At 34.2% G+C, this 16706-nt stretch overlaps 2 protein-coding genes across 2 annotated transcripts; both read left to right on the forward strand.

Moving 5' to 3' along the window:
* Nucleotides 1–3305: 3305 nt before the first annotated feature.
* LOC146897346 (anaphase-promoting complex subunit 8-like) lies at nucleotides 3306–9751 on the forward strand. Its single transcript, XM_085733663.1, has 4 exons — nucleotides 3306–3423; nucleotides 3634–3946; nucleotides 7848–9098; nucleotides 9202–9751. Exons 1-4 carry the CDS (start codon nucleotides 3338–3340, stop codon nucleotides 9283–9285), a joined length of 1734 nt encoding a protein of 577 aa, XP_085589789.1. The 5' UTR covers nucleotides 3306–3337; the 3' UTR covers nucleotides 9286–9751.
* A 3122-nt stretch (nucleotides 9752–12873) lies between these two features.
* On the forward strand, nucleotides 12874–15567 carry LOC146897347 (Subtilase family protein). The gene has a single exon (XM_085733664.1). It carries the CDS (start codon nucleotides 13079–13081, stop codon nucleotides 15437–15439), a length of 2361 nt encoding a protein of 786 aa, XP_085589790.1. The 5' UTR covers nucleotides 12874–13078; the 3' UTR covers nucleotides 15440–15567.
* The last annotated feature ends 1139 nt before the right edge of the window (nucleotides 15568–16706 follow it).

The raw sequence follows: 16706 nt of genomic DNA on the forward strand, positions 1-16706 counted from the left end.
GCAGGCCTCATCAGAAAAATCTCATAAGTTCTGATTCAATATTTATTCATAAAAAGTTCATAAATGACACGTAAGGAATAGAAGTAAAAGCAAGCCCCATCCCGTTACGTATCAGAGCACCTAGACACAATGTGAGGAGTCCACTCACTACCGCCACTAGTCTTTACTACCTGCAAGTTACCCATACGAAGGGCAACATTTTCAAGCAGAAGGGTTGAGATGTCACAGTCAACAAATTAAACGTATAATTCATCAAAATGCATTTAACAACATAAAACATCATTAACATATCAAACATTTATCACTTAGCATCATATCAAATCATAATCAAATATCATCTTTAATTCATAATCAAATATCATCTTTAAAACATAAGCAAATATCATCTTAAAGTCATCAGACATCTTATTCAACTCAACACTTGACTCGACGATGCGACTCAACTTGACAATGCAACTCTTAACATCTTAAACCTCCGTAAAAACTTCTTGATATGCAAATGCATGTGGTACCATTCAGGGCATCAAGCCCCCAACATATATGAGCGTAAATAGGCTCTTCAACAAAGTGAGCATAAAGCTGCCGGGCCTCAAGCCCCCAACGTAGTTTGAGCATTAAGCTGCCGGGCCTCAAGCCCCCATCTTTAATGAGTATGCAATGGACTCAATCTTCCTACAACTTAGACAACATCATGAACAACTCTTATAACTTCATTAACATGGACCACTTCTTAGATATTTACAGCTTGAACCGACTCATACAACTTTGTAACATTAAATGGTCAACAACAGCAAACAACGACAAATGCAGCATATAACAGTGCTTGAATAACATATCATCATTAAAGGAATGAATCATATCAACTTAACATCATAAAACATCATAATATCATGTATCATACAATACTCACATAATGTATTCCAACATATCAACAACAATAACCACATATACATTAATCAATTACATTCATATCAAGTCCAAAACATTCTTCAAAAGCAAATCAAGTTTGATCAATGAGACATAAGCCAAATACTCATAAAACACCTCAACTAAATACCTAATACTTAAGTTGAAGTTGGAAAACCGACCATAAGTTTTTGGACTAACTTAGGATTAATTATGCTAAGTTTTCTTAAAGTTTTCTAAAGACCCACTTGGACTATTTTCTTCATAACTCAAAATCTACACATAATTTTCTAGTCACTCCAAATCCATTAGAAAGCTAACTCAATTATCTACAACTTTCATGTTTACACCAAAAGCTAATTCAACACGGAAACGGGTGAAAAAGACACAAGAACGCAACAATCGAAGTTCTGACAGCACGCAACGAAAGCACAACAAGCAGTCACCCATGAGGGGCTGCCTTGCTGCGCTCAAGCGTGGAAAGCTGCGCCCAGGCGTGGGAAGGCAGTAGCCAGTGACTTGCGCAGCAGCTCTGTGCAGTCCTGGTTTTTCCCGGTTTTACCGTTTCGTCTGTAAAAACCTAACCGTTACACCGATTCCAATTCCGTTTTCGCCTACGCATTCTATTCGACAAATCCTATCATACTTTACTGAAAAATCATATTTTTAAATCTCCAAAACAGCTTATCCTAGAATCACTTATTTCTCAAAAACACTTAAAATCACTTTTTCTCAGAATTTCAATTTTCATCAAATCTCATGGTTCTATCATCCAAACAACATCTAATTATCACCCTATGGAATATCTAAGGTCTGTACACAAGTCCCACATCAACCTAACAAGTTTTTATGGTTCAATCATCAAAATCGGTCATAAACCCTAATCCTTAATTCTAGCAAAACTCGTCCTAATTCATGCTAAATCCATTTTTCAGAATCATACACTTAATAATGTTGAAAGTTAGTTTCACCCTTACCTTAGATTGTTTTTCTGAAATCAAAAGCAGCGTTCTTCGTTCCTAGGGTTCTCTCTCTGAGTTCTCCTCTTTCTCCTCTTTCTCCAAAAAGCGGTTTAACGTAAAAACTCTTTCTAACCTAAGCTTCCTTATTTATAATACTAATCACTCTTCCTAAATCTATTTAGGCCCAATAAATTATTCTTATTTCTATTCTAACCTCCAATTCTACTTACACTAATAATTCTCATATTCTAATAATTAATATAATAATGCCACAAAATAAAATACTGACACCTCATATATATAAATAAATCACATAAATAGATTCTAACTGAATAAAAAATAATTAAATAAAAAGAAGGCGTTACAATATGTGAGTGTCTATAATATATCATGGATACATTTTTTTTTTTGAAAGAATAATATATCATGGATACATCTTTTTTGGTAAAATAGCCTAGTGGTTAGAATGTCATCCCTTAACATGAATAAGTAGAGAATTTCAGGTTCAAACCTATACTCTGCATATTACAATGTCCCTAATAAGTTATGCTTACAATATGAGATATACATTTAAAATGTGAATAACATTAGTTATACATTCAATAATAAATCAAATGAAGTGATGACACTAATTAACAACTTACAATTTTATGAATTATGACATAATTTTATGGAAGAATATGATATGACTATCGGTTAATATACATATAAAAAACTTGTGTTATTTGAAAAATTTACAAAGAAAATGAGATATTAACACAAAAACCAAAACAATAAAGAGAGAAAGTAAAAACACAATGTGAATATAAGAGAGAAAGTTATCATAAAAGTTGTTAAAAAATGGTTGTACAAGTATCATTTCTCTACATAAAAATAGGTTTAATTCCATGTTTGTTCCCTTATGTTTATTTTAAGTTTCAAGTTGGTCTCTTATGTTTTAAAAGTTTCAAGTTGGTCCTTTCTATTTTAAATTTTTCAAGTTGGTCCAAAACGTCACTCACGTTGGAGTAAGTTAGTCCTACCGCGTGTACCAAAAAAAAAAAAGGTTAGTCCTACCGCGACATGATATTGAGTTTAATAAAACAAAAAAAAATGTTTTAAAATTGATTTTCTAAATAAGTTAAATTCCATCAATCATAACCTGAATTTTTAAACGATCAAGTGACGGAAAAAACTAATTTATTCCAATGCAAGTAACATTTTAAACCAACTTGAAATTTTAAACCATAAAAGACCAACTTAAAACGTAACCAATCACGCAATTAAACTTTTTTTTTTTTTGAGAGATTCACTCAATTAAACATAAAATATAAAAATATCACTAAATTTTTCAAATGAACCATAAAAAAAAAAAACTTCCAAATTTGAAAAAGAAAAAAAACACCGTTGTGAATTAGAGAAGTATTAACTGATTTGGAGTGAACAATTTGAAAAAGCAGGGAGTAGGTAACATCGTTGGCATACTCAAAATGAGTTCAAAAGAAAGTTGCAGAAGCGAACTTCGCATCGCAATTCGTCAACTCACAGATCGTTGTCTCTATTCCTCTTCCAAATGGTAAGTTACTCTAACTTCAAATCTCTAATTAATCAATCCCTCTCTTACACTGACACAGACACGTCGACACTGGTAAATGAAAATTAATTGAATATAATCACATGTGTCTGTATCTCAGATACACACGTCTTCGATCAGAGGTGTCAGTGCTATAGAGCTCATGACAACACACTCTCACCATTTCATTTTCATTCTCCTTCCTTAATGCAGGGCAGCAGAGCAATTGGTAGGAATAGAGCAAGATCCATCTAAGTTTACTCCATCAAACACGAGGTTTCAGAGAGGTAGTTCAAGTATTCGACGAAAGTACCGAACACATGAGATTACGCCAACAACAACACCGATTGCCGGTGTTTCGTATGTGGCTACTCCGGTTATGGAAGAGGATGAATTTGTTGATGGTGATTTTTATCTGTTGGCTAAGAGTTACTTTGATTGTCGTGAGTATAGAAGAGCTGCTCATGTTCTTCGTGATCAAATTGGGAGGAAATCGGTTTTCTTAAGATCTTATGCTCTTTATTTGGTTAGTTTTTCTTTCTTTCTTTTGAAACCCTATTTTGCTATGTTTATGTTTATGTTTGTGTTTGTGTTTGTGTTGTTTGTTTTGTCACTTACATTGTTTTTACCAACAATGCTTTGAAGTTGGACTTACAAAAACCATAATGTTTAGTGTATGTTTGGTTCTGCGTAACAAGAATTGATTTTGAATTGTAGGTAAAGTGATTTGTGTTTGGGTACATTCATTTATAAGTGAGTTAATTATAAGTTCGTGTGTAAAAATCAATTCTAGAATCAAAAGCTAGAAACTTTATCCTAAAGTAGAAACAATTTCGGAGACAAAATCAATTCTACTCGAAAGCAACCAAACATGCTAGGATCAATTCTACACCTCTAGAATCAATTTTGGCCCCTCTAAAAGTGGAACCAAACATATACTAAGCCAACATATGGTGTGCACATGGGACAAATTTTACACATGATTGGTTTGTTTCAATTTGATTAGTTTAAATAAGAACCGATCGTATATTCGAACTGGGTAACGAAGTGGTCCAATCTATTATCATATATACAGAACTAATTTGTAAAATTCAAACTTCAACTTGTCAAATCTCTAAATCTTTGCCACATAAATTTTGTCATCCTATGGTTGAGTGTCCTTCTGAGCTTTTCACCTCATTACTGTTTCTTTAAATGCTTTGCAACTCTTACATTTCTCATTAATATTATGTTATAAACTCATTCTGAAATTGAAGAAGTTAAAGACTTGTGTGTTTAGATATTCATAGATATCAACCAGTAACTGTTGTGCGTGAATAGACCATTCTTTTAAAAATCAGATAGAGAGCTAGCCATGTATTTAAATCAGCCAAAATGGTTTTAAATAGGCTAGAACCTGCTTAAGCTGGTAAATTTATAGTTTCTAGAATTGTAATTATTTCTATAGTTTGTAATGTTTTCATTCAGAAGATAATTTTTAACCTGGTGAACAAGTTCAATGACAAGTTATACCTATATGTTATACTAGGGTCTAGCACACGTGGTTGCCGCGATATTCCGCTATCCAATATTGATAACACTGATGTCCAGTAGTCCTCCTAAGTAATTATAAAAGCTTATTTTGAAAATATTAAGATTTTTTTTACCTTCAAAAGTCAAGAACATTCGTTTAAGATTAAACAAAGGGAAATACTCAAGAGTGCCCTTAGGACATTGGTTAAGGAGATAAAAATAGAAATATTGTATTGGAAAATGGTGAATTTAAGTTTTTAAAAGTCAAAATATTGTTGAATTGAATCCAATGCAAACCTACTACTTTTGGTTTCCTTAACAAATGCCCTGAACAAGTGCCCTCAGGGCACTTGTTAGCATAACCCTTAAGCTAGGGGCTTATTTTGTTTAGAGTACAATAATGATTTCTGAAATAAAACTTACAAGATTGCATTAAATCAAATTGTTTATATATAAACAAACTAGGCTTTGGGTTTTCATATTAATCAGTGGGATATTATTTGTTCAATGTCCAAATGTATTAGAGACTATTTGTTTTTTGATTCCCTGTGGACTTAGATGTAGCAGCGTTTTGGAGAGCTTAGGAGAGTTTGATTTTTATATCTGGGTGTGTACGTTGTGCCGATGGGTCATTCTCGACGTTTGTAATTTAGTACAACCTTTGGTAAAGACGAGATGGTTATGTGAAGGTAGCGCCAGAGGAGGGTTAGAAACATGACATTTATGCATGTGTTTAATTCAATTTTTGTGGCCAAGTCTATTTTGGGTTGGAGGATGTTTGTGCTTATCTGCCAAATAGACTGATTAATTATGCTGATTCTGTTGGATTCCTTTTTTGCGGGATTTTTGCTGTGTTGTCAGTCCTGGATAGCAGAGCGGTCAACCCCAAAACTGGGATAGCAGGGTGTGATGGCTGTAATTTGATATATTTAGGAATTAATGGTATTGCTATACAGTTAATACTAATAATAAACACATAATTGCTGAAAAGTTTAACAAATTACTCTAAAGCTCTTTGTGCTGCAAATTGCAATTGCACCACAAAAACAAGAAATGCTCCTGTGAACGCGGCCATAACGGTTGCCACACAATTCTGGGTTGCTACAGCGAGTGTGGGGGCGGCTACACAACACGCTGCCGCTCTAACGGCGCTAGTTGCCATTATTGACATCATAGGATTTTTGGTATATTTACTTTTTTGATTGAAGCTAAAATCATGTGGATTATATAGTAAGGAGAGTAGATCAGATGGAGGGGAGTCAGATCACTAGAGGTAAGGGTAGACCTAGGAAAACTATATGAGAAACTATTAGGAAGGATCTAGAGATATATGAGTTGGAGAAAGACATGGTTTTTGATAGAACACTATGGTGTCATTTGATTCATGTAGCCGACCTCACTTAGTAGGATAAGGCTTGGTTGTTGTTGTTGATTGAAGCTAATGTCCTATAATTGTTGAAGTGGGGGTTTCGCAAAGTTTACAGAACATATAACAACATTAGGCAAGAATATAGAGGGCAGTCTAGTTGTCATTCACTCTTTTTGATTTGAGTTGGGCACAGAGTTAAATGGACAATGGACAGCAGCTGACTGACATGAAATGTTATCTCTTCATGTTTCCCTTGTGTGAGGTGTAAAATGTGTGTCTCAACAATGTCTGTCTAGAATATCAATTTCAATGTGTGATGCATTTTGCTATGGTGCCTTCAAATTAAGGAAGGACATGCCTGGGATCAAAATTATTATCAGAGATATCTTTTAAATCTGATCATTTCTGTTGGAAAGTAAGTTAGATATGAAATTACTGATTAGAGAGATAAGGTATGATTATATTAAATGTCACAACACTAAAAATTAAAACACTGGCTGTTGCCTTCAAAGTTGGTGTTTCTTCTAATACATTTATTCTATTAACATTTTGATTAAAAGGATATGAACTTTCCGTGAAGTTGTGTAAGTAATACAATTATGTTGCTGAATAAGTGAATGTTTATTTGCATGTACTTTTCATTTAAAAGAATGTTCTTTCACCCCAACAATGTCTTCCGTAAATAAAACTGGGATAGTAGGTATTGGTATCAGTTTAACAAGCATTTTTGAATTACCTTGTATAAGTAAGAAATATTTTAGCACCAGAAAAAAAAAACGACGAGATTAAAAAATATGGTTTTTCTATCGTGTGCAAATTCGCACATGTTAAGAAGTTTAAAATAGAAATTTTATATTGGTACTTGTACATTTAATATTAAATGTAAAACTTTTGAATAAATAATTGTTGTTTTCCAAGAAAAAGTTACTACTATTAGTTGTTTTAACATGTGCAATGTTGCACATGTTAGACAAACCCAAAAAATTTATATGCAAGTTAAACCATGAGGCCTCTTATTAGTTATTTTTGCACTCTTCCTTTTTGCAGTAGAAAAATTGCAATTTTATTACGTAATATGTGAAGCTTAGCCAAATACCAAACTCAGTCATTTCTATTTGCTACTTGTTGATAATTCGTGTAATGTGCTCTCTGTTTCCCAAACAATCTTCAGATCTTTCTTACATTGTCAGTTGTCATCTATCCCTTTTTAAGAGAATGTTTTCTGCCACTTATGCTTACTTTTGTTAATTCCCAGTCTTAATCATGCTATATAACTATCATAATGTGTAGAATTTTTTTAATCTATTTTATCGTATATGTATATTAACAGAAACTGATAGTCATATCATATTCTTCCATCCCCTTGAGTAACATAAATATAATGCATTGAGCTCTGGCGCATGCTAATGGCACAACCAACTGATCTGATGCAGTGCATTTTTCTTTCTAAATTAACGTACATAATGTCAGTTTAAACGAAAGCTTTTTAGATTTTAGAATTTCATATGTTGATAACTTCTTTGTCCATGCTTTGTACTTCCTACAGGCCGGAGAAAAGCGAAAAGAGGAAGAGTTGATAGAACTTGACGGACCTCTGGGTAAAAGTGATGCTGTGAATCAGGAATTCGTTTCATTAGAGAGGGAGTTGTCTACACTTCGCAAGAATGACAAAGTTGATCCTTTTCTTTTGTACTTGTATGGTCTCATACTGAAACAGAAAGGCAATGATACTTTGGCACGCACAGTTCTTGTGGAATCTGTAAATAGCTACCCTTGGAACTGGAATGCATGGACTGAGCTACAATCCTTATGCACTACAGTTGATAGCTTGAATAGTCTTAATCTCAATAGTCATTGGATGAAGGAATTTTTTCTTGCCAGTGCCTACCAAGAATTAAGGATGCATAATGAGTCTCTGTCGAAATATGAATATCTACTCGGAACTTTTGGTTTTAGTAATTACATTCAAGCTCAAATTGCTAAAGTCCAGTACAGTTTGAGAGAATTTGAGCAAGCTGAAGCTATATTTGAAGATCTGTTGAGGACTGATCCTTACAGAGTGGAAGACTTGGATGTGTACTCCAATGTTCTCTATGCTAAGGAATGCTTTTCTGCTTTGAGTCACCTTGCCCATAGAGTATTCACGACGGATAAATACAGACCTGAATCTTGTTGTATTATTGGGAATTATTACAGTTTAAAAGGACAACATGAAAAATCAGTTATATATTTTAGGAGAGCACTTAAACTGAACAAAAATTATCTCTCTGCTTGGACACTCATGGGTCATGAGTTTATAGAGATGAAAAATACTCCTGCCGCTGTGGATGCCTATCGTCGGGCTGTTGATATAGACCCGTGTGATTATCGTGCTTGGTATGGACTGGGACAAGCTTATGAGATTATGAGTATGCCTTTCTATTCACTTCATTACTTCAAAAAATCTGTTTTCTTGCAGCCAAATGATTCTCGGTTGTGGATAGCTATGGCTCGATGCTATGAGACTGACCAGCTTCGCATGCTCGATAAGGCAATAAAATGTTACAGAAGGGCAGCGAATTATAATGACAGTGAAGCAATTGCTCTGCACCAACTAGCGAAGCTGCATTCAGAGCTCGGACGCCCTGAAGAGGCAGCGTTTTACTACAAAAAAGAGTTAGAGAGTATGGAATCTGAAGAGAGGGACGGACCTCACATGGTTGAGGGTTTGCTCTATCTTGCAAACTATTACAAATCGATAAAAAGATTTGAAGAAGCAGAGGTTTATTGTACACGCCTTCTTGATTATACTGGCCCAGTGAGTAAAAAATATATGACTACACTTCCGATTTATTTATTTATTTTATAATAAATACGCTTTCAATTTGAAACAATTTGTTCATACTAAATCATTCTTTCAGGAGAGGGAGACAGCAAAAAGTTTACTAAGAGGGATGCGGTCGACACAATCTAGTTTCTCAGATGCTGAGCACTTTCCTTCCTAATTTCTCTAATGAAGCACTGGTGCATTTTACATTTTGGTTTCAATTCATTCTCATACTTTGTGCTGCGTCAGAACTAATGGCAAACATGAAATGATAAAATTCATTCTCATACTTTAATGCATGCTGCTCTAGTAGACAAGCATCATAGCACATGCAAGTCCAAAGTAGTAATCTGGTTTCCAAGAACATGAGTCTGAAGCTAGAAAAACCTTTATTCTCTTCTATGATGACTAAACATATTAGGGCATGTTTGATTTTGTAACAATATAAAAGGGATACGATAGGATAAAAGTAAGTGTTCCATGTTTTTGATTTAAAATAGTTGTAGAATAGGACAAAACAGCAGAAACTATTCCAATGACAATCTATTCAAACCCCTGATTTTCTGTTTCTCTTGCTCAATCTGGTGAAGGAGTCCCACCTTGTATTTGATTCTACTTCTAATTCTTTTTCTTCTGCTTTTACAGTTCTGGTTGTTGTTCTGTTTGTATTACTCATTTTTAAGCTTCATTTATTACACTATCACTGCTATTGAATTATTATTTAGAACAAAGTTGATGATTGGTGGAACTCATGGTGGTGACTGAAAAAAAAAAGTAGCAACTAATGGCAATGATTTAATCACAAAAAGATAAAACAAATACAAATAATTTATCACGACGTCAGCATCAATAATCAATTCATAATCAAACAAATATCCATATCTTTAATCTTTTTCTTGTCAATAAAGCGTGGGTGGAAAAAATAGATGAATGCAAAGAAGATAGTTGTACTACCTTCTTTGATGAATCCGACCATTGTTGTATTTTATATTAGATAATTTGACATTATATCATATGAATGCAAACTCTGTTGTATTTTATTTTTCACAAACTTTCATGTTGAGTTTACTTAGAGACAAGCGAATAAGATAGATCATACATTAGCTACAGAGATCATATTTTTAGCCCGTCTTTATACTTTTGTTGAAGTATGGTCATGTATAATTGAACTTATATCTAATAAAATGCTATAAACCTTTTTCCTTAAAAAAAAGTGGGTGGCCTGGGTTTTTTTAGATAAAATAAAGAAAATTGATTTTTGACATTGTATTAGTGTTGTTTTATTTGGGTAGACAATCATTTTGTTCTTTAAATTTATTTTTAGATAGTCAATTTTAGTTATCTCTAAAAGGCTTGATGCCTTTGTAACTTGTAAGCTCCGTCTGTGTCAGATCTGTTAATCTGTAAACTATTAATTTATGCTACAAGTCTTAATTAAATAATTACCATATTGGGGAAGGAGATCAGGTACTCAGTTTTTGTCTTCTAACCATTTCATTATGAAATATTAATTTCTTTCACATGCTTCATTTCAAAATAATCTTTTATAATTCATTGAAGATATTGTTTAATATAAATATCACAAGTTGAAGCTCCGCTTCATAAGGGACACTTACTATTTTTGACTGCATAATCCATTTTAGTTTAGGTCTTACTTTCATTATACTTCATTGTCACCATTTTGTGTAAGATCTCCTTATCTTTCGTAGTATGTATGTCATTGGTCGATCTATCCCTTGAAGTAAGTGTCATTGCTTATATTGACCACATTAAAAGTTAACACTAACACTGTATTCATGGGATAATCTAACTTTTCTTTTTGAGTATGGGTTAGTTAACATCTTGGATAACACTTGAAATAATCCATCTCCTCTTTGTTGAAGTTGTATTTCCTTTTTAAATGAAACATTTCATTACTCAGATGTACCCAAACTCAATCATCGAGTTATGAAGTAAAATTAATAAGAATGTTTTAGTAAATAAATTAACGTAGTTAAAAATTCGAAAGAAATCTTATAAAATGAATATAGAATTTCGTATAAAATAGTCTTGTACTTAACAAGGGAACTAGTCTGGATCATTGAGGTGTGGGATTGGTAAATCTTTTACGGTTTGATTAGGATCAGACGGTTCAATTTTAAGACGAACTTATTAAGTCTAAAATACAAACTTTAAATCATGATTGTCTAAATCATAATGCCAAAAATGTGCAGATTGGAATAATACAATTTTAACTATATGCAATCCAGATTCAATGATCCATTTCAACATCAATTTATCACAACCCTTCGTCAAGTAGTGTATTAATCTAATCACAAGATAAAACAAATAAGAATAAAGATTTTTTTTGGTACAAACAAATAATTTTTTTTTCTTTCTTTTGAGTAAACAAATAAAAATGACTTATCATGATGTCAACATCAATTCATACACAAAAAACAAATATCTACATCTTTGATCTTTTTCTTGTCAATACGTGCTTATTCTCCAAACTTTTACAAATAAAAAAATAAATTAAAAATCCAATACATGCAGAGAGTGTAAATTAAATAAATAAATTAAATGACTGACATCAAATAATTAACTAACTTTATTAAAAGATGAATTGTTTAGAAAAATTCGAATTCAATTCATGTATAAAATAATTATCGATCAAGCTGCATTTGACTCACGACTGAACTCCTGATTACTATGTTATGTTCATTTAAAATCGAAGGGAAAAAATAAAAAAGCTTAATAAACACCTTTTAGATCCTTACTTTATTTCAGAGTTAATTTTTTTTTTTTAGGGATTATTTCAAAGTTCATGTTGATCCCTTGTTTTAAAAAAGGTGCACATATGTTATTTGATTTGTTTAATTGACACCACATTAGTCCTTTTCATCCATAAGGTTAACAACATTAACAGACGTATAGGTAGCATGCAAATCAACATCTTCTTTTTTCCATTTCACCAATTCCCCTAAAATCAAAATTATGGTTCATTGAAACCCATTTCCCACAAATTCTACACCCAATATTAGAGATTGCGACACATCTTCTTCTCCATCTGAGCTAACATGTCAAATTCACGAGTTTCCTCATTAATTTCCTTTCTAAAATTGTTGAACAATGATGTACATGGTGGATCCAACACAAATTCAAATGGATCTCGTATTTGAAAACCACGAATTCACATGTAAAGGACTAACATGATATCATTTAACAAATTAAAAACTTATCCACACTTTTTTTTATTATGAAGACCAACATAAACCTCAAAATAAAGATAAGGAAAAAAGAGTTTAATCCAAATAAAAAAGAAACAAAGATAAAAACAAGAAGAAGAAGGTAATGTATGTGTAGTATTCCCTCCGTTTCAAAATGAGTGTCGTTTTAGGTGTTTACACACATATTAAGAAATGCAATGATTAAGAGAAAGAGAATGATTATTTTACCAAATTATCCTTATTAATTATTGGTTAGTTTTAAAAGTAATACTTTGGAAGTAGTGTGCAGAGTATTAATTGGAGGGTACAATTGAAAAGAAAAATTTATTATTGCATTGAAAACTGAAAGCGACACTCATTTTGAAACAATTTTTTTTAGCTAAAGCGACACTCATTTTGAAACGGAGGGAATATATGGTATTGGTCTGATTGTGGAGATGGCAAATCCACAACACCCATATGTCTTTCAATTATTGGCTATCTAGTTTTTCTAATCCATCTAATTCAATTTTTGGAATTTAATAAACCATAACAACACCCAATGTCCTTCAATTATTGGAGTAACTAAATACCTAAAAATAATATCTCTACCCAATAACCAGAGAGCATGTCCCCCTTTTCCTCATTTATCGGTCAAATTCAGTTCCTCTCCCATCTTCATCATCCATCATCACAATTTCTACTTATCACAAAGTGAATAATAATTCACCAATCACACAATAAAAACCCTCTTCCAATCCATAAAGAAAAAATCACACACAAATGGCTTTCCCTTACTCTCTCTTCCTCATCTTCTTTCTTCTTTTCCTCTCTTTCTCTCACTCATCTCGACAACATGAACATGAACAACAATCAAACAACTCTCCTCAAACCTACATCATCCACGTGGCAAAACAACCAAAAAACTCAATTTTCTCAACCAATCAAAAAAACCATTTCTCTTCCATTCTCAACTCCCTCCCACCATCCCCTAACCCAGCAACCATCCTATACACATACACATCCGCCATTCACGGCTTCTCAGCCCACTTAACCCCATCCCAAGCTGCCCACCTTCAATCCCATCCGGACATCCTCTCGATCCAATCTGACCAAATTCGCTATCTTCATACTACTCACACCCCTATTTTCCTCGGCCTCACCGAATCATCCGGTCTATGGCCTAACTCTCATTTTGCTTCTGAAGTCATCGTCGGTGTCCTTGACACCGGTATATGGCCGGAACTTAGAAGCTTTTCAACATCTGATGATGATTCAAATTCATTAAAAAGTCCGAATTCTTGGAAAGGAAAATGCGAAATTAGCAAAGATTTTCCTTCTTCTTCATGTAACTCTAACTCCAAGATTATCGGAGCTAAAGCTTTTTATAAAGGCTATGAAGCTTATCTTCAACGACCTATTGATGAAACTGTGGAATCGAAATCTCCTAGAGATACTGAAGGACATGGAACTCATACAGCTTCAACAGCAGCTGGTTCTGTTGTTGGTAATGCTAGTTTGTTTGGTTTCGCCAGAGGCGAAGCTAAGGGAATGGCAACAAAAGCTAGAATTGCTGCTTATAAAATCTGTTGGAAGCTTGGTTGTTTTGATTCTGATATTCTTGCTGCTATGGATGAAGCTGTTGCTGATGGGGTTCATGTGATTTCGCTTTCGGTTGGTTCTAATGGTTATGCGCCTCATTATTTTCGTGATTCGATTGCTATTGGTGCTTTTGGTGCTGCACAACATGGTGTTGTTGTTTCTTGTTCTGCAGGTAATTCAGGGCCTGGTCCTTATACTTCTGTTAATATAGCTCCTTGGATTTTGACCGTTGGTGCTTCAACGATTGATAGAGAGTTTCCTGCTGATGTTGTTCTTGGTGATGGTAGAGTTTTTGGTGGTGTTTCTTTGTATTATGGTGATAGTTTACCTAATTATAACCTTCCTTTGATTTATGGTGCTGATTGTGGTAGTAGATATTGTTATCTAGGGTCTTTAGATTCTTCAAAAGTTCAAGGGAAGATTGTTGTTTGTGATAGGGGAGGGAATGCTAGAGTTGAAAAGGGTAGTGCTGTGAAAAAGGCTGGTGGGTTAGGTATGATTATGGCGAATACCGATGAAAACGGTGAAGAGCTTCTTGCTGATGCTCATCTTGTTGCAGCTACAATGGTGGGTCAAAATGCTGCTGAAAAGATTAGAGAGTATATAAAATCGAGTGAGAATCCAACGGCCACGATCAAGTTTAAAGGGACTGTGATCGGTGGTGAAGGTTCGCCTTCCGCTCCTCAAGTTGCTTCCTTTTCGAGCAGGGGTCCAAATTATAGAACTGCAGAGATTCTTAAACCAGATGTTATAGCTCCTGGTGTTAACATTTTAGCAGGGTGGACTGGGAAAGTTGGTCCTACTGATTTGGAGATTGATCCTAGGAGAGTTGAGTTTAACATAATTTCAGGTACTTCTATGTCATGTCCTCATGTTAGTGGAATCGCCGCATTGCTTAGGAAAGCTTATCCAGAATGGTCACCAGCTGCAATTAAATCAGCTTTGATGACAACAGCTTATAATGTTGATAATTCTGGTGGCAAAATTAAGGATCTTGGAACAGGTAAAGAGTCAAATCCATTTGTTCATGGAGCTGGACATGTTGATCCTAATAAAGCACTTAATCCTGGTTTGGTTTATGATTTAAACATTAATGACTATTTAGCTTTCCTTTGTTCAATTGGTTATGGTGCTAAGGAAATTCAGATTTTCACTAGAGAGCCAACTAGTTATAATGTTTGTGAAAATGAAAGGAAATTTACTAGTCCTGGTGATTTGAATTACCCTTCATTCTCTGTGGTATTTGGTGCTAACAATGGATTGGTCAAGTATAAAAGGGTTGTTACTAATGTTGGTGATTCTGTTGATGCTGTTTACACTGTCAAAGTGAATGCTCCTTTTGGTGTTGATGTTAGTGTTTCACCTAGCAAACTTGTTTTCAGTAGTGAAAACAAAACTCAAGCTTTTGAGGTTACTTTCACTAGAATTGGATATGGTGGTTCTCAGAGTTTTGGGTCACTTGAATGGAGTGATGGAAGTCATATTGTGAGGAGCCCAATTGCTGCTAGATGGAGTAACGAATTTTCATCAGCATCCTTTTAAACTTCCACTCTATTATAATGCTTTGTTGCTGTGAAAATGGCAACACATTATTACCTTGCATAGGTTATCTATGTATGAAGTTAATTAGTCTTGTCTTTTTGTAACTTTTCTGTTAGCTTATTGTGTACTGTTGAGTAACCAAGAACATTGAAGAAAAGAGAAAGCTAGAGAAGAAAATCAGAGTGAAATGTAAACTTTTTCATTGAATAAGAGTTTGTTACAATGATCTCTTATATAGGTTGTTATTGTAGGCACATACTATGCTACTGTGTATCAACCCTATTACATTGGACCCTAACATCCCTATAAACTAGGAAGTTAGTTATTTCTGTAACCAACTCTGAACTAGTGCCAGCTCATGTAACTTGCAGTGCAAGTAACTAAGGTGTAGTGTTAGCCTGTGGCACAAGTAATTGAGGAGTATTGTGTTCCTGCTGCTCATCATTCAATAATGATTCTTCTATCCTTTTTGTACTGTGTTTCAACATCCTCCCACAAGCTTGACCATGATAAATATTTATCATTCCAAGCTTGGATATAAATTGGTTGAACTTTGGAGGTGCTAAAGGCTTTGTTAGAAAATCTGCCAATTGCTCATGTGTTGATATAGGAAGAAGTCTGAGGATTCCTTTTTGTATCTTTTCTCTGACAAGGTGACAGTCTATTTCCAAATGTTTTGTCCTTTCATGGAAAACTGGATTGGATGCAATGTGAATTGCACTTTGACTGTCACAATACATGACTGGTTGTTTGCTGCTGTTGACTTTCAAGTCCTTTAAAAGGTAGAGCAGCCACTGAAGCTCACATGTAGCAGTGGAAAGAGCTCTGTACTCAGCTTCAGAGGAAGATCTGGAAATGGTTACTTGCTTTTTAGCTCTCCAAGATATGAGTGAAGAACCTAAAAAGAAGCAGAATCCAGTTGTTGATCTTCTGGAATCCACACACCCTGCCCAGTCTGCATCAACATAGCCCAGTAGTTGCTTCTCTGAACTTCTAGGGAAGAAAAGACCAAGACCAGGATTGTTCTTAAGGTATCTTAGTACTCTACAAGCAGCTTTGTAATGTGTGATTGTTGGGGAATTCAGAAACTGGCTCAGCTGCTGTGTAGCTAAAGAGATGTCAGGTCTAGTAGTGTTCAGGTATAACAGTCTGCCAATGAGCCTCCTGTAGCAAGACACATCTTCAAAAGGTGCACTTGTGTCTTGATGCAACTTGAGAGAAGTATCTAAAGGTGTTGATGCAGGCTTGGAACCTAAAAGACCAGAAG

This window comes from Medicago sativa, chromosome 8 (genome assembly GCF_051527215.1).
Source record: "Medicago sativa cultivar Bolivia chromosome 8, Bolivia_mono, whole genome shotgun sequence".
NCBI classification, from domain to species: Eukaryota; Viridiplantae; Streptophyta; class Magnoliopsida; order Fabales; family Fabaceae; genus Medicago; species Medicago sativa.